At 42.5% G+C, this 18,535-nt stretch overlaps 1 protein-coding gene and 1 long non-coding RNA gene across 3 annotated transcripts in view; one reads left to right on the forward strand and one right to left on the reverse strand.

The window, feature by feature from the left end:
• The window catches only part of LOC108792243 (kunitz-type protease inhibitor 2-like), a 14,413-nt gene extending 9,393 nt beyond the window's left edge, over positions 1-5,020 (forward strand). The window contains exons 2-8 of one of the 2 annotated variants that reach the window (XM_018562976.1): positions 507-677; positions 1,424-1,483; positions 1,651-1,812; positions 1,932-1,985; positions 3,135-3,305; positions 4,181-4,231; positions 4,815-5,020. In XM_018562976.1, the coding sequence (XP_018418478.1) occupies positions 507-677; positions 1,424-1,483; positions 1,651-1,812; positions 1,932-1,985; positions 3,135-3,305; positions 4,181-4,231; positions 4,815-4,984 (839 nt within the window). In that variant the 3' untranslated portion in view covers positions 4,985-5,020. The remainder of the gene's footprint in view (positions 1-506; positions 678-1,423; positions 1,484-1,650; positions 1,813-1,931; positions 1,986-3,134; positions 3,306-4,180; positions 4,232-4,814) is intronic. The other variant, XM_018562977.1, reaches the window with a different exon arrangement.
• An 8,912-nt stretch (positions 5,021-13,932) lies between these two features.
• Positions 13,933-18,535, reverse strand: part of LOC108792250 — a 13,213-nt gene continuing 8,610 nt past the window's right edge. The window contains exon 4 of the long non-coding RNA XR_001941552.1: positions 13,933-14,362. This is a non-coding gene — a long non-coding RNA (uncharacterized LOC108792250). The remainder of the gene's footprint in view (positions 14,363-18,535) is intronic.

The raw sequence follows: 18,535 nt of genomic DNA on the forward strand, positions 1-18,535 counted from the left end.
TGGTGGTGGTGGTACCCCCCCCCCAATATTGCCTTTTTTTGTAGTGATCGGTTATTAGTGATTTGCAGGACGATCACAGACCATTTTAGAATGATTGCTATAGCCAAATTTGCCCCTGCGCACACCCCCTTACACACAGTGGTTGGTAGTACAAAGATTATATAACTGTTAAATGTGTCTTAACATTCACCTTGGTGTAAAATCAGCCAAACAAATGTTCATTATGATGGTAGAGCCTGTGACCTCCACTAGGGAAATCTCTCCTTTGGAATCCTGATCTTTGGAAGGTGGGATACAGACTCCATTTTTTTAACAATGAGAAGCTACTACCTCTGAAATCCCCAGGAAACGTATATACGTTCTTCCAATATTTGAATATAGGAAGGTAGCAGCCAGTGAGTGTGGCAGCCCTTCAGCAAGCGCCTGTAAACTAAATACAGGGTTCAGTATACATCTATAATTGTTTTCACAGCATCTGATTTATTTACCTTCATTCTATTCTCCAGATTTCTGCCTCACAAAAGGTGAAACCGGACCATGTCGAGCATATTTCGTAAAATGGTGGTATGATGCAGAGACTGAATCCTGTCAAAACTTTACTTACGGAGGCTGCCCAGTGAACCTGAACAACCACGAAGCAGAGGATGAGTGTATGGAGAAATGCCGTGGTGTAAAAGGTGAGAATTACTTGTTTTAGGCCACTTGAGTTTACATCGAGTTTGGTCACCAGTGAACAGAAAGGATGTCCTTGAGCTGGAAAGAGTCCAGCGGAGGGCAACCAAACTAATTAGGGGAATGGAGGACCAGAGCTATGAGACAAGGCTACTAAATTTAAACATGTTCACATTGGAATTAAGGAGATTAAGGGGGGACATGATTTTCATGTACAAGATGTTCAATGGTGACAGCAACATTGGCAACCAACTCTTTACGATTAACTCCATTACAAAAACTAGAGGCCACCACCTAAAATTGGTGGAAAATAAAATTCCAGCACAAGGGGCGAAGGGGATTCTTCACAGTTTGCGCGGTTAGGGTCTGGAACTCGCTGCCACAAGCAGTGATTTCAGCTAAGAGTGTAGAGTCATTCAAGAACCTTTTGGAGGATTTCCTGAGAGACCGTAATATACAGGGGTACAGGTATTCTTAAGAACGAGATGATACATGGACCTATACATACGCACACATCATGAAATAGGTTGGACTTATGTCGTTATTCAACCTCAAATACTATGTAACTATGTACATTACAGGCTCATGAATGGTTCAGAAGCTGATACTAGAATAGTCCTGACCCCATAATATATCATCAGGGGTGTGGACATAGAATGTATATGTATTTGGCCACTTGCCTTGCGTTCCTGTTTAATCTTAAATCATGTTTGTCACATTCATGTTTTTTCTTCTTTTTATTGATGTTTAGTGACAAAGGCTGAAACCAACCCTGCTCCTGAACGCTTGGTGGCCGACATTTCTCTTCCAGGTTAGTTAGTATTCTGCTATATTGCTCTGTGTTTATTGTACATTGTATTAGTTGGGTGGGATTTCCTGGATGTGTGTAGGGGGTTTGTTTTTTTGTTTTGTTTTTTTCCCACCCGGTGCTCATTTGTCATTTCCGAGGCACCTTATCGACTTTTTCTTTCCCTATAGAAATGTGCTCAGGCTCTTTTGTAACTGGAAATTGCCGAGCTGCTTTCCCCCGATGGTACTTTGACTCCCAGTTGAAGTCTTGCCGCAAATTTATCTATGGTGGTTGCGGAGCCAGTAAGAACAACCACGTGTCTGAAGAGGAGTGTATTAACAATTGCGTTGGTGAGTGAAGTTATTTCTCTGTTATTTTAGTCTTCACCTGGTATGCACAATTGTTCTTCTACTGCCCTGAGCTTAAAACCATTGCCCTTCCAACTAATGCTCTTTCTTCTTATGTGCAGCTCCGAAGCCAGAACCTGCTCCTGTCCAGTCCCCCAAAGTCGGAAACTTCAAAGGTTTGTGATTTGTCTGCGGAGGGAACATTGCACTGACTGGTGTAGTGGATACACAGATGAGATGTTATAGAGGGTGTATTGTTTTGGGAATGGCTAGTGGAAACAGGCAAATAGTTGTCAGTTCAGCTTGAAAGCTACTTGTGGTGCCTAACTTCCTATGGTTCTTTGTACAGTTTGGGTTATCGGGTATTACTCTTCTAGGATCTTCATTTTACAATGTGTGTGCTTTACCAGTTTGTATCAGGAAATGTGAAGCTGTACTGTGTGCTTGCAGGGCAAAAAATGGGTTGACTTTAGTGGCAGCTTATTACTGATTTATGCTTTCCTCATCTTGGCTCCCTTGCTGCTTCATTCTGCTGAAAAGAGGGAGGAGAGATACCCAGTATTTCTGGGTTTGGGGGTACAAGTGACTCCCTCCCCTTCCTACCATGTGACAGTATAGGTACTTAGCGATTGGCTGACTGCTCAGTCATACAAGGCTGTCGCATTGGGGTAGGGATAGACAACTCTGCTCTCTCTGTAAGACTCCATTTATGCAGTAGAGGAACAAAAGATAGAGTATGTGGAGCTGATGCGTGAGCTGTTTGTACTGCATGGTGCAAAGCAGAGGTTCACTTTTTAAAAAGCAGAAGTTGCCTTCAGTGAAATGTCACAACAATCCAGTTCATGGCGCACACAGCCCTCTCTCCATAACAGACCTTGCCTGGCCCTATGCTGCTACACATGTGTGCACTCCATTTGGAGTAAGAGTATGAACCCATCTGTGCAAGGGAGCATGGGCTGCAGCATGGACTCCTATGAAGAGAAGGCTGCCCCTGCTCGGTGCCATATAGTGAAAGCGATGGCGCAGCCACAACATTTAGTGTTCTATGGTATTAACATTTCTCTAGGTAGGTGGGGACTTGAGACTTCCTTCTCCTCCCATGTTGTTCAGTCCACAAAAGAATTGGAGAGGATATTTTCTCTTTTTTGGGGGGAATTCCTATCATTAGGCATTGTACATAATGGGTCATAGGCTGTGTTATATGTGATGCCTCCACAGCTTTTACCTTGATCTATGCTGGGCATGGCAGAGAGCTCATTGTACAAGTAGTATTCCAGATGGAAATGTTCATGTCCTGACCATAATAACCTTTTCCCTATCCACAGATTACTGTGCTGCAGCTCCTTCCACTGGCAGTTGCCGGGCTTCCTTCAGGAGATTCTTCTATGACCCCACTGCAATGGCTTGTAAAACATTTGTGTATGGTGGCTGCAAGCCCAACAAGAACAACTACCTCACAGAGGATGACTGCTTGAAGATGTGTCAAGGCCGATCAGGTAACCTTATCTGTCAGCCTGGCAGGGCTATCTGTGGGATTCCCTATTACCTGAAGGAGTCTGTGATAGAAGTTATGCAGTAATTTGTCGTTTAAGGGAATATATAGTTTTAATGCCTAACATTTTGAAGATGGCAAGTTCTGTGCTCTGAAGACTCTTGCAGCTGCAGTGCTAAAAAAATAGACCTTTGGAAATGAACCCAGTGTATTGATGCATCCTCCTACATTACTTCTAGTTGTGGCCGAATCATCTCTAATCGGTTGCACACAGGCTGCCAACAAGCACACCGGCAGTGCTGGAGTTTCTTATTAGAAAACCTACCATTTTGTGAAAATGGATGCAGACTATAAAAAAAATGTGTGCATTTGTTAAAAATGTTCTACTCTAGAGCTGCAACAGTTAATCGATTTAGTCGATTAAAATCGACGATTGAAAACATCTATTCTACTCTTAAAAGGTAAACCCCTTCCTAACTTTCCCTTTTAGAAAGTTATCTGCACAAAATGGCCTGTCTAAGAAATAATTCTGTATACACAGTATTGGCCATTTTGGCTCTAGTGTAATGAAAGCTTATTGCCTTTTATACCAGGAAGCAGCTGACCTCCTTTAGGCTCGGCACCACTTACTCAAATGCTTCAAATAATATTAGAAACAATTTCAGCATGGAACCTTAAACAAGCCATCATGTCTTGATATGATGCAGTAACCTGGAGCTGCTATCTCAGCCTCCTTGTTGCTACACCATTGTATCTTCAAGTAGTATACTGAGCAGATGTTATATAATGAGGAGTATTGCAGAAGATGTGATCTGTCAGTAGAATGGTCACTTCTTGTCTATAGCTGAGAGTAACAATTGCTTGTCTTGTGTATTGCAGAAGAGGATGACGGCAACGTAGATCATCATGTCATTCATCGCCCACTAACAGGTGAGTTTAATGTTGCTGAACACATAATATACATGATCATGCTTCTGGTAATATGAGGTTCATCCAGTAATTTGAAGGGGATTTGTTGGGCTAGAATTGCAGGAGTTCCTATTACAAATTTGGTCCATGAGTATAGTATTGTATGCATGGTATGGCATAATACAGCACCATTTCAAAGTGCATTGTTGCTCTATACACATTGTGTGCATATTTTATGTACATTCATTCAGCCTCTAAGGCCATAACTCCAATGCCAGACCTGATGCCCCTGGTTCAAATTTCTTACCATGGACCATATGATTGTGTCTACAGTCAAACTTGTAACAATAAATATATGAAGATGGGGTATTCTGCATGGTAAACTTACCACCATGTTTATGTGAGCATGAGGTAACTAAATCTACGTCACGATATGTGGAAATTCTATTCTAGTTCCTAATGCACAACACCATAGAATATCCCTTTTTAGAAATATTTGTGTATGTGGCTTTGCTGTTAAAATGTGACAGGTCCTCTTTAACTTGGGCAGAGCATAAAGTAAAGCTATTGCTGGATTTACTAACCCTGTACATTTCCTCCACAGCTGTGGTACTGCCCATCCTTCTTGCAGTAATGGCCGCCTCCTTGTTGGGTGTCATGATCGTGTTCTTTGTGAAGATGGCCAAGAAGAATCAGCAGAGCTCTGACTTCCGAGCCATGTGGAACCCCATTGATGACAAAGAATGTCTGATGAACAATGCCTACAGCCTGTAGAGGACGCCATTCCGAACAGTTGTAACACTCCATGTATGTCCATAACACAGATTGTAGCATCAGGTTACTGTATCTCTCCCAATTTACATGTCACTCCACGGAAGCGTGTTTCCAGCAATAGATCATTGAGAGGAGAATGTCGTTCAACCAGAAATAAATATTACTAGGAAGAGGTCTCTCTTTTTTTCCTAGGGGTAATTTACCCCGTTTGTAAACTGTTCTTATTTTATTAAGCAGGGCGTTTTTCCTGTGGGTACGTTTTTATTCCAGCAAGTTTCTTTTACCTTTTTGATTTTGTAACCACATTAAACTGTTTAAGTCGGCTTGTGTGGCTTCTTAAAGTATGTTCCAATGGCCTTTGTTTAAATGAAATGATCTAGCATCTAATTATGGCTCTGGGTGCTATACATGGGTCCAATGAGCGGTAGGATGGTCTTTCAGAACAGTAAGCCGCAGGTGAATAAGATGCAGAATTTTTGTACTGCACCATCAAAGTATGTATAGGATCTACAATGTCCCCTCCCTTCCCCCCCATAGAGAGCTCAGAAGGTTACAGCTGCATAGTGTCCAGATTTGTAGATCAACGCATTCCACCGTCATTCTAGAATCTATTCACACTTGGAAAGCCAATGTGACATTATGTGAACCTCAATGCCCCAGCAATGGCCTGATTTTGGTCTTGTGGCTACAGCTGATTGACTGATTATGCTGCATACAGCCATTTGATGATCATCCAACAGGTTCAACTGCCTGGCACCTTCTGCTGCTGGGGAAGGGGACAATTCTAACAAATGGACCCAATTTTATTTTTATATGCTATTGAATCCCTGAAATTGACACAAATATATGTGCAGGTCAAGTAAATGTTGTGTGATCGGAAGTTGCGCAGTAATCTGCCTTTTTTTTTGGGTGGGAAATGGATCTTCAGAGAACCTCATGGACAATTGTCCACCACCTAAAGGCTACGCTCAGTTTGTCTTGTGGATTCAATCTGTATGGAAGTAGCTGAGATTTTCCTGGATTTGATGTCACCTTTCTAGATCTCCATTTACAATAAAGACGTGTATCTATTAGGACCAAGGTGACTTCTATGTCCTTTTTAAAAGTGGCGTAAGTCTCCCTAATAACTGCTTAAAGTGTACCTGTCACATCTAAATAGCGTAGGCAGCCATGTTGGTGCTAAACCAATACTAAGTGTTTGTTTTTTAAATTAGTGACGTATTAAGATAGTAAGCTGGACGTTTTCCTCATCAGTCAACGGGCTCTGTGTCTGGTCTTTTTCTTCACTGATTTTCTTTTAGTAGAAAATGGATGTATAACCACTGTATATTGTGAGATTAGACATGGGTGTACATAGGAGGAGTAATCGGGGATATTCTGTATAGATCGGACACTGGGAATGTGGGCTTTTAAAGCATTTTGTTGCTGATCTCATTTTAATTTGTATATCTGTTCACTGTTAAATATTTTTTAATCAGTTACTTTTATTTTGTCAGAACAAAGCGCAATTCATTTCATGCCGACTGTTGCACTCGGCTGTCTACGTGACCGACATCTGTCTCTGTCTTGATAACTTTAAGGCTTTGCTATAGCGGTGACTTGCTTATCGAGCTCTGTGCGGGTCAGGAATCAACATTACTAGCCATTGTTTTGTAACCAATGAAAGTTTAAAGCTGATCTCCAAGTTGTATGATACAACAGACCAGTAAAGTGATGAGCTTGCTTTGCTATTGAATGCCCAATTTGGAAGGAAATTAAATGCCCCCAATGAACTCCAGGTGTAAAAGTGAACCACATATGTTGGGGGTTTTACCTTTTTCATAAAGATTTGAAATGCTGTTCAGCTATCCCCGTAGTCAACATGTCTGCCACACGGCACATCCAGATTACCAGTTCCTGGTTTGGATTTAAAGCTTTGTGTGTCACCTGCCTGCTCACAGGACAGAAATGACTTTAATGGTTCAATGAGCAAGGCTGCCAACTGCCTGACCTCACCCCATGGAAGAGGTGTATGGGAAGCTAGGTTGAATCTTCATGCGTCCTGGTTTTCCATACACCTCTTCCACAGGGTGAGGTCAGGCAGTTGACGGCCTTCTCATGAAATTGGTTTCCAGCTAAATGGCTTCTATGTGAATTTTACCGTTAGCCCTGAAGGTCTCTTCATGCCTGACTCTGACAACATAATGCATTTTAATCTAACACTGAATACTTCACAACCACTTCCTTTCATTGAAGTTGCCTTCAGCTGCTGCAGAGACCTCTTCAGTAACCATGCCCTGTTCTAGTGTAGTGGTAACTGTTATCCTGACTGTCACCTTTAACATCTCTCTAGGTGGTGGCAGCAGGAGGTTTCCTTGTTCTGGTTGTTTAGGACCCTCACGGGTTGCTCAATCCACATTACAAATGCTGTGTTCTAGTCGCAGGGCATATCACTGACAAGTCACCTCTGAAGCAAAGTCCTTGAGTATGATTTTTATGGAGTTCTCAAAGTCAGCGTATTTTATGCTCTTTGTTTGCGATCAAAATCCAGTTGTTATCTTACTGAACCTTTCTTTGTAATAGCCTCAAATAAAACTAATTTGGATACCAAACATGCTTTCTGCTGTCTTAAATTGGTACACCACCTGCTGGGAGAAGAGTGCAATACATAAAGTGAACAGACATTACTTTATTACTCGAGTCAGGAAGCAGAGAGAAATCTCCATACACATTGCGATTATCGTTTAGAAATCAAACGCGATCAGGTTCTTGTACAATAATCGCGCAGTTGATGAGAAGCAAACAATTACTGTACTTCTGGCCGAATTACCCCGATTGGTCAGGCTGGAAAACTTTTTTTTTCGACTTGTACAAAAATCGATGGATTAGTGGAATTTTCGTACGGAAAAAATCGCAACATGAACACTGCAAATACACCAATGAAAATCTGATCTGTCAATCGACACAATTCACTCAGTTAGTATTGCCAACGGATGATATCCAAATTGTTCTGTGCATGATGATGGGGTATTCGAGCGGAACACGGATGATGGGACGAAAGAGATCGAACGATTGTTGTAAGGTGTATGGCCAGCTGTAGACACCTGACCGAGGTTCTGACCCTTCATCACTGTAATAGAAATGTGTTTACTGCTTTCTGTCCCCATTGGCATTACCTCCCATTCTGATGACCACAATCACAGAGCAAGTGGGACAAGGAGGACACAAGTGGTGACAGAGGTACTAATACCTCCCCGCTCTGTTTCAAAGCTTGACAGTATCAAGGTGGGTGGAGTGTTACCTAGATATTGGACTTTTACAGTCCTTTTAAGTTCTGACTGTAAACAAAGAAGATATGTACAAAAACACTTTACGTTCCCAGTGCTAACTTTGTTTTTCCATCCGCCTGGTAGTTGGGCTGTCTGATCTCTACACACTTGCAGCCTGTGTATGCAAAGAAAATGACTGCAGGAACAATCCTAACCTTAAAGTGACACTAAACTCAAGAATTAAATCTTAAAAATACATTCAAGTCCCTGAACTAATAAAAATGTATCTTATTTGTGTATCACTCGGTTGTAGATCCTCAAATCATCTCTGAATTGGTGCTGACACCTTCCTTCTGGAGGGTGGCTACTTTTGTTCCCCATGGTCCCTGTGTGTGTTGTAAAGTAGTCACCGCTCCAAGCTCGCTCCCATGATAGACTACACACTCAATACAAATTGGTAAACTTAACGTGAGATTGTAGTCCATCACAGGAGCGAGCTTGGAACAGTGGCTACTTTAACTTTCAAAGTATTTTTAAACATTTTTAAGATAGAATAAAACAATAAGATAGCAGATGATGCACAACCAGTATAGCATACAATTGCGTCTCAGAGTCTTCCACATTAGCACAGTCAGGTAGTAAGAGGGGATCATTAGAAACCCTACACACAATGCATAATAGTTCTGTGAAACAGAACATATCTATCCACCTACTCTTGCCAAATTATGCCCCATCAGCAAAATCAAAACAATCTGAGAGGAATATCAGGTATAGGGATCCACGTGTGTCTGAAGCAAACATTTGGTATGACCTCCTCCATATCTATATACATAAGACTTTCTGTCCAACATCAATGTACTAAACAGCTCACGTGTGTGAGCCTATAGAAAGAAAAAAGATACTAAAAGAAACAGAACAGCTTAAGAGTCCAAAAAGAGTAGATCTATCCCCGACCAGATAGCCCAACATCTACTTAAACATTAAACATAGAACCCCCAAAAAAAGAACAGAACAATTGTACAATGGAAGTTACCTGGTTTCCAGCACCCCTGTATATAACATCCAGGGGGTCCAGGTCAATTCAAATAATTTTTCAGTATCTTGGAGGATGCTGTGAAGTTTCTCATGGACCATGATCCACGACATTTTTTTTGTTTGACCAAGTGGAATGGAGTTGTTGGCAAGTTCCAAGCCCTAGCTATGGTTATTTTGGCTGCCAACAATAAGAAAGTAATTCATTTATCCAAAGCTTTAGAGAGTCCTTTAGACACATATTGGGGATCTCATGGGATCCTCACCCCAGTAACCCTAAATATTAGAGCATAAAGCCAGTTCCAAAAGGGTCTCAATCTAGGGCATTCCCACCATATGTGATACATTGTGCCCGGGTGAGCACATCCCCGAAAACGAGGAGAAACCTCTGGGTATATTCTTGCTAGTCTGGCAGGAACCATATACCACCTAGATAACACCTTATAATTAGCTTCTATAAGTGAAATACCGTATTTTGCGGTCCATAAGACGCACCGGACCATAGGACGCAGGGAGGTACGGCGCGCCTTATGGAGCACTCGACAGACTGTAGCTTCTGTCACAGCTTCTATGACAGAAGCTGTGACAAAAGCTGCAGTTAGTGACCGCTGAGACAGGTGGCGCTGTGATTACAGCGCCACGGTCTCAGTGATCACACAGAGCAGACGAAGAAAGTCTGTTCTTCGTCTGCTCTATGGTGATCTCAATCGTCACCGCTGCTCGGTTTTAATACGAGTGATCTCATTAGATCACTCGTATTAAACGAGCAGTGGCTCCTACTGCTGAACTTGATCGCCGCCGCTGCTCGGAAAAAAAATTCCAGCACAAGGGGCGAAGGGGGTTCTTCACAGTAAGATCAGTTAGGGTCTGGAACTCACTGCCACAGGCGGTGATTTCAGCAAATAATGTGGAATTGTTCAAGAAACTTTTGGACGATTTCTTAAGGGACCGTAATATACAGGGGTACGGGTACTCCTAGAATGAGATCCTAATAGGTTGGACTTGATGGACTAATGTCTTTATTCAACCTCAAATACTATGTAACTATGTAATAAACGAGCAGTGGCTCCTACTACTCGCCCGGCGCCCGAAACTGCATGTCTCGGGCGTCGGGATTCGCTCCATAAGACGCAGGCACATTTTCCCCCTCCTTTTGGGGGGGAAGTGCGTCTTATGGAGCGAAAAATACGGTATTGAGTAAACCAGATGACAAACGGGAACAACATTGATGCCAGACATCCAGTGGAATAACTGTTACTCCAGGATTGTGGAAGACTGGAGCCAGAGGAGTATGAGGTGACACCAACCCACCTCCCCTTCGGAATTGGTCCCATACCGTCATAGAACAAGACAAGGTCGGGGCTAGAATGACCGGCCTCTGCCTCAGGGACATCCACTTCAAGGCATCAATTGGTGTACCCGAAGCAGAGAGAGATTCCATTAGGATCCAATCTGGTGTGTATCCCTGGTCATACACAGAGAGCTGAGCCACCCACGCTGCCTTATAGTATTGCAAGAGATAGCGGTGGCTACTTTAGGTCTTTGTCCCTGTGCACACCTGGATGTTCTGTTTTTTAACAGCACATTTGGCCCCATAGACTTCCCTGGAAATGTGCAACACAAGTGGTGTGTGGTGTGTGTGTGTGTGTTCTGATGGCTATTCTACAAATCTCAATATCTAATACAATATCACAAATATGAAACAAGATGCATGTAGACAAGTGAAAGATACAGTAAATCAAATGATTCATTTGTTAGTGTTTGACACAAAATGGCCTCCGACACGGTTTAGAAAAATGACGCCAATGTGCTGGAGACAAAGGTCTGCGGATTGAAAATATAAAGGAACTGAGAAACTGGTGTCCAGCATCTCCGGATCTGTATATCTGGTGCCATCTGCTGTCTGTATATGAGAGCAATGTTGCATGTTGTGTCCCATGACTCCTACTCACTCAAACAACTGACATATACAGTCGTATGGCAAAGTACACACTTTGAATTCTATGATTTTAGGTATCAGGACATAAAAATCATCTGGTCCTTAGCAAGTCTTAGAAATGAATACAACAGCTTATGGACATATTACACAAATGTCATTTTTTTTATTTGAATTTTACAAACAAAGCCAAAATGGAGAAATTGTGTGAAAAACTAAGTACACCCCGATCATCAGCAAGTGTATCAAAGTTGTATCAATTTGCTGGTCTGGAGTATTCAGGTGTGTGCCAACGTGAGGCCAAGGTGAAACTAAATTCTGAAAGCTGTAGCCAAAACAGACAAAGGACTAGTCACCAATATCGCCTGCGCTCGCCGAGCAGCTAATCCTTTCTCCATAACTAACTTACCGTGCCGTTCTTTGCACTGTGTGTCAGCGTGGAGATGACCATCTTGGCAGAAGCAGGGCTTTGCTTTCTTAGGTCAGAGTCTTTAACAAGAACAGGGAGCAGCACAGCAGTAACATCACCAAATCTCCTGAGACTAGCAGTCAGAGGCAGCAGTGCCTGAGAGTTCACACTGCAGATATACAGCTATGAGATTGTAGGCATTGGACCCATACATACCAGGGAGCGCACTTTCATTTTTCAGAATGCATTCAAGACAAAAAAAAAAAATGTTGACTTATGTGTAACAAGTAGGGATGCACCGATACTAGTATCGAGATCATTGCCGATACCGAGTACTCGTACTGGCCCAAATGCTCCGATGCATAGCCCGATACTTCCTGTATCAGAAAGCCGGGCAGCGAGTCATTACACGCTGCCCAGTTTTCTGATTGGCCAGGAAGTGGCTCCATACTCCCTCGTCACTTGTGATGAGAGCATGGAGCCGACTTCCCGGCCAATCAGGAAGCCTGGCAGCGTGTAATGACGCAGCGCCCGGCATTCTGATTGGCCGGGAAGCCCACTTCATGCTTTCCGGCCAATCAGAATGGAGCCGGCCTCCCGGCCAATCGGAAAGCATGGCACCCGGCTTCCATGATTGGCCAGCAAGACGGCTCCGGCTGGTTAGCGGAGGAAGGCCGCTCCTAGCTGGAGAGGCCCCGGCGGTGACAGGGGACAGACTTTCTTGTTAATCCGGAAGCCGGGTGGCAAGTCTTTACACGCCACCTGGCTTCCTGAATGGGGCTTCCGGTACTCTGTAATTGGTATCGGCGAGTACAGGAAAAAAATTATCGGTACCAAAACACCGGTATTGGTGCATTCCTAGTAAGAAGATTAACATTTCTAGATGTTCCCTATAAAACACAGTCTTCACAGATCCGTCCGCACCCTATACTTTGTGTTCTGCACTCAAGGTCACACAATGTATGTGGTCCCAATCAGTCTACCAGTGTGGCTATGGCATATTCATACCTACGGTACTAAGAGGTAAACAAACACACCCTTAGAAGAAGAAGAAGAAGAAAAAAAAAAAAAGGACACATTTTCCCTTAAGCTCCAAAATGATGATAGTCCATTATTGTAGTCCATTACTGCATCACCGGGCATGCCATAGCTGCACCTTATGAGTAAAGTTCAACTGTGCAAACCAACAATACATCTAAGTACCAATGGGGTTTCGTTTTCAAAATCTATAGAATTCATTGCACATATTGAATTACAATCCAGACTACATTAAAAAAAAACACGTTACAAAGACAATTCCCTCAATTCTGCCTCATGTTGCCACAACATTCATAATATAAATTCATAATAACTTTCACAATACTTATTTCACATTGGTAGGGTGTAGTCCATCTTTGTATGCCGTGTTCATTTATATTCTTTGTTACACTGTGGAAATTACGTGTTAACTTCCAACGCATTTCGCTGATGTGCTTCCTCAGGGAGTGTGAGGCAAGAATTGAAACATTTGAAGACCAGTGTGAATCCACTCAGAGACGCGGGGATCAAAGTCCCCCACCTCCCAGATCAGGTGCGGTGGGACCACAGGGCTATATGAAGCAAAGGGTTATTTCTCGATTTATACTAAATCTAATGCGCCGTTCGCTGTCATTTATTATATGGTGTTCATTTCAGATCAGATGGTGACAGCTTCCCCTCATGCTTTCCGTCCATATGTCATCCACTCAATGTGTAGCTGCCCGCGTTGGAAGTTAACACGTAATTGCCACAGTGTAACAAAGAATATAAATGAACACGGCATACAAAGATGGACTACACCCTACCAATGTGAAATAAGTATTGTGAAAGTTATTATGAATTTATATTAGGAATGTTGTGGCAACTTGAGGCAGAACTGAGAGAATTGTCTTTTAACACTGTGGTTTTCTTAATGTAGGTCGATGGATTTTAATTCAATGTGTAATAAATTCTATAGATTTTGAAAATAGTCTGACGCCTCTTAAAACCCCATTGGTACTGTACTTAGATGTATTGTTGGTTTGAATTGTAAATAAGGGGTGAGGTCTCGGACCGCTTGGAATCAATAGTCCTGTGGAGTTATACTATTAGAATTAAGGTTCAGCTGTAGCCTGAACATTGCTACACTTACTGCCAATCATGCTCAGTGCAGCTGAAAGATAATAGTACACTGGTGCTGCTTCCACCGGTGTGGAGCCGTGCCTGCAGCTTGGTGAATACTGTACTGCATTCATCACTGAGCACCTACTGAACTGGTGCCTGAACAGCATTAAACCTGAAGTGTCATGAATAATACCAGATTTTTATTGAAAATAAGATTTATTTTCAAAATATAGAAATACTGAAACAGATTGGAATTTGCGTAAAGACAATAAGCTTGATTCATGTGCACATTCTGTAACAAAAATGAGGCCACATCTGAACAGGTCTCAATCCCTGGACATCGATAAGTGTCCAAACAATGAAGATTCTGATGTCTATCAGATCCCAAGATGACATGTCATAGGGGTGACCCTTTCCTGCTCAGAGATGTCAGAGTTCCCTTTTCCAAGGCGTACCGCATCACTGCGAGGAGCTCCAGTCTGTTTACAGTCATTATAAAAACAAATCTACAAAATACGGATTAAAAATTGCATCTTTTCCCTTTTTGATGTGAGTGAAAACGTCCATAAATTTCCCTTTATGCTCCTTCTATTCATCCAGCTTCACTGCGGGGCTACCTGAGCGAATCAACTCTGGGGGGGAAAATGGCTACACATCAACATAGAACATATTACATATAGTACATACACAATACATTATTACATTGCTGTGACATTTAGAATAGTATTCAACTTAATTCTACTGCTAATTTAGAAACACACACACACATATACACACACACTATATATATATATATATATACACACACATATATACATACACACACACACACACACACACATGTTATATACATACATACATACATACATACACACACACACACACACACACACACACACACATAAATAAATTGTATTATACAGGATTCATATAGCGCCAACAGTTTGCACAGAGCTTTCCATTATAGCATATATATTTATACATATACACATACACAGTACAGTGCGAAAGATTAGGCAGGTGTGATAAAATGTTGTAAAATAAGAATGCTTTCAAAAAGATATATTTTGTTTATTTTTATCAATTTACAAAATGCAAAGTGAGTGAACGGAAGAAAAATCTAAATCAATATTTGGTGTGACCAGCCTTTGGCTTCAAACCAGCATCAATTCTTCTACTTGCACAGTCAGGGATTTTGTAGGATTGGAGTCAGGTGTACGAGGAACCAGTGATACCAAGCAGGTGCTAATGATCATTCATTTCATAGGTAGGTTGAAACACAGTCATTAACTGAAACAGAAACCGCTGTGTAGGAGGCTTGATACTGTGTGAGGAACACCCAAACTCTGCTACTAAAGTGAGGTTGTGGAAGACGGTTTCATGTCACAGGCCATACACCATGGCAAGACTGAGCACAGCAACAAGACACAGTGGGGGGAATTTATCATAGCAATTGCGAGTGTTTGAACTTGCACGGAATATATTTGCACCGGATTTATGAAGCTAGTGTAATGTTGTTCATAAATGAGGTTAAATAGACTCCAGGAAAAAAGACTTGTAACTTCAGGCAAAAAGCTTAACTGTCACATCTTGAAGTGGTCACAGGGACTTCTTAAGTTGCCATTGTTTTGTTATCCGATGCTCCAGTTTCAGACAGCCGCAGGACAAGTGCAGATGAAAACAGGCGCAAAAAAACATGCAACTGAAAAATTAGTGCAAGCTCTGAAGAAAACAGGTGCAAAACACGCGCAGTTGGGAAAGTAGTGGAAGCGCAGGTGAAAACATGTTGAAAGACAGATTTGCACATGAATAAAAAATGATCTAAGAGGCTAAAACTGTCGCAATTGCTTTGATAAATTCCCCCCAATGTAGTTATACTGCATCAGCAAGGTCTCTCTCAGGCAAAGATTTCAAGCTCTTTTGAAGAAGCACAAGGGAACGGGCAACGTTGAGGACTGTAAACGCAGTGGTCGGCCAAGGAAAATTAATGCAGCAGATGAGACACATCATGCGTACTTCCCTTCGACATCAGAAGATGTCCAGCAGTGCCATCAGCACCTAACTGGCGGAAACCAGTGGGACTCAGGTACACCCATCTACTGTCTGGTGAAGGTCTGGCCAGAAGTGGTCACCGTGGAAGAATTGCAGCCAAAAAGCTATACCTCTGATGTGGAAACAAGGCTAAGCGGCTTAACTATGCACGAAAACACAGGAAGCGGGGTGCAGAAAAATGGCAGCAGGTGCTCTGGATGTGAAATATTTGGCTGCAGCAGGAGGCAGTTTGTTCGGTGAAGGGCTGGAGAGCAGTACAAGAATAAGTGTCTGCAGCAACAGTGAAGCATGGTGGAGGTTCCTTGCAGGTCTGCGGCTGCATTTCTGCCAATGGAGTTGGAGATGGTCAGGATCAATGGTGTCCTCATTGCTGAGAAATACAAACAGATACTTATCCATCATGCCATACCATCAGGGAGGCGTGTGATTGGCCCCAAATTTATTCTGCAGCAGCATTGAGAACTATCTTCAGAGTAAAGAAGAACAAGGAGTCTTGGAAGTGATGGTTTGGCCCCCAAGGAGCCCTGATCTCAGCACGATTAAGTCTGTCTGGGACAGGGGTAGGCAACCTTGGCTCTCCAGCTGTGCTGAAACTACAAATCCCATAAGGCATTGCAAGCCACAGACATGACTCCCAGAGGCAGAAGCATGATGGGATTTGTAGTTTCAGCACAGCCGGAGAGCCAAGGTGTCCTACCCCTGATCTGGGATTACATGAAGAGACAGAAGGAATTGAGGCAGCCTACATCCACAGATGATCCGAGGTTTGTTCTCCAAGATGTGCCTAGAACAACCTACCTGCTGAGTTCCTTCAAAAACTGTGCAATTGTACCTAGAAGGATTGATGCTGTTTAGAAGGCAAAGGGCGGTCACACCAAATAATGATTTGATTTGGATTTCTCTTCTGTTCATTTACTTTGCACTTTGTTCATTGAGTATCTTTCCACTTTGTTCATTGAGTATCTATCTATCTATCTATCTATCTATCTCCCTCTACAGCAGTGTTTTTCAACCACTGTGCCGCGGCACACTAGTGTGCCGTGAGATATTTTCGGGTGTGCCGTCAATAAATCTTTAATTACTCTACAGGACTTTCAGCCATTTCAATGAGTAGGCTGCACTGTTCCTATTCGGCCACTAGGTGGTGCTATACAAGTATATTATCAGAAGCACCAACACCAATCTGACTACATTACTCCCTTCTTTTATCTCCTGGAGGACTGCAGTGAAATCATATATTGTCAGGCTTGCCAGGGGAGTAAACATTTCATATAAATGAGTCCCCTAGGTACAAATTTGTTTACTACGATATACTGGCATACTGTTGCAAGCAGGCATGCAAGCAAATGTACATTGAACTTCTCCTTGCTGGTGAAGCAAAATACGCTTACAAAGAGCCTTCTGTATCAAAGTGTCTGAGGGAAGGAAGACTCATTTTGTTTTTGATGAGCAGGTTTTCCCTCATTCTGTTATATTGGAGAATTAAAGCAATTATCTAATCTTGGCTAAGGGGATCAAGAGTTCCCTTTTTTACGGTGTTCTTCAAGGAGACCTGAACTCTAGAAGCTGTGCCCAAAAAAAAAAAAAAGTCGGGCAGAGGACTAGTCACCAGTGTTACTTGTGCTCTCTCTGCTGCTGATCTTTCCACATTATGGACTTACCGTGCCTTGTTCTGCACTGTGTCCCTGTACAGAGGTGGCCATCTTGGCTTTGCTTCCCTACTGATCACTACTCCTAGCAGTTCATCGCAAGCAACTTTCGTAGCATATCTGAGCGACTGAAAACTGCCTGCAGAGAACCAGCTACAATATATAAAGAACGCTTTGTATTGTTTTAATCAAATTCAGAGAAAAATCATTCAAGTCCTTTTTAATTGGACATATTTCCCGTCTGCAGTTTCCTACCTACGTAAAGGCCTGAATTTGGGGCACAGTTGTGAATAGGCCATACACAGGAAGAAATAGTTTTGGAATATAAAAGTTTGTGTTGCAGTTGCAGAGGGTACAAATGGCTGCAGGTACTCCATGAACACCCCAATCGTCTTCAATCCCGGTGAAATCACAGGAGTTACAGTATCATCTCTGTGAATGGCATTTCACATATCCTGGCATTACGGTAAACCCATATGTAATCTATTGGCCTTGGTTGAAGTATGTGATAACAGGGACTATATAACTCAGCCCATTGCTTTATCTCCTGCCCCACACCCAATGACCAGTTCGTAAGGAACGGCCTTTATCAACTGGATATGCGAGTTCTGGAGATACAATGGCTGTGAACCACGTCAAAGTCCTCCTTCCAATATGTCTATGGGAACCTTTAGTACATAGACAGGCAAGTTATACAGTGGGGCAAAAAAGTATTTAGTCAGCCACCAATTGTGCAAGTACTTCATTATTGCAAACAGCCTATGCACCACAACAACATCCTCCTTTCCACATGTCTATGGGAACCTTTAGCTCCATCATAGACAGGCAAGTTGTACATACTTATTTAATGCTACTGTCTATGCACCACAACCACGTCAACGTTCTGCTTTCCACATGTCTATGGGAACTATTAGCTCTAGGGATGCAACAATACCAATATCAGTGCTGATGGAGGGCATTTTCACGAGTACTCACTCGTGAAGCTGCCCCAATACTAAGCGCCGATACCGGCACTTTAAATTGTTAAACACGAGCAGATGCCTGGGGTCCAGCGCTTCCTGGGGACCTTAGGCAGCCTATTGGGGATCTTGCGCCAGCTGTCTT

The sequence above is a fragment of the Nanorana parkeri genome, unplaced genomic scaffold (assembly GCF_000935625.1).
Source record: "Nanorana parkeri isolate BGI_ZX_2015 unplaced genomic scaffold, ASM93562v1 scaffold620, whole genome shotgun sequence".
In the NCBI taxonomy this organism is placed as follows: Eukaryota; Metazoa; Chordata; class Amphibia; order Anura; family Dicroglossidae; genus Nanorana; species Nanorana parkeri.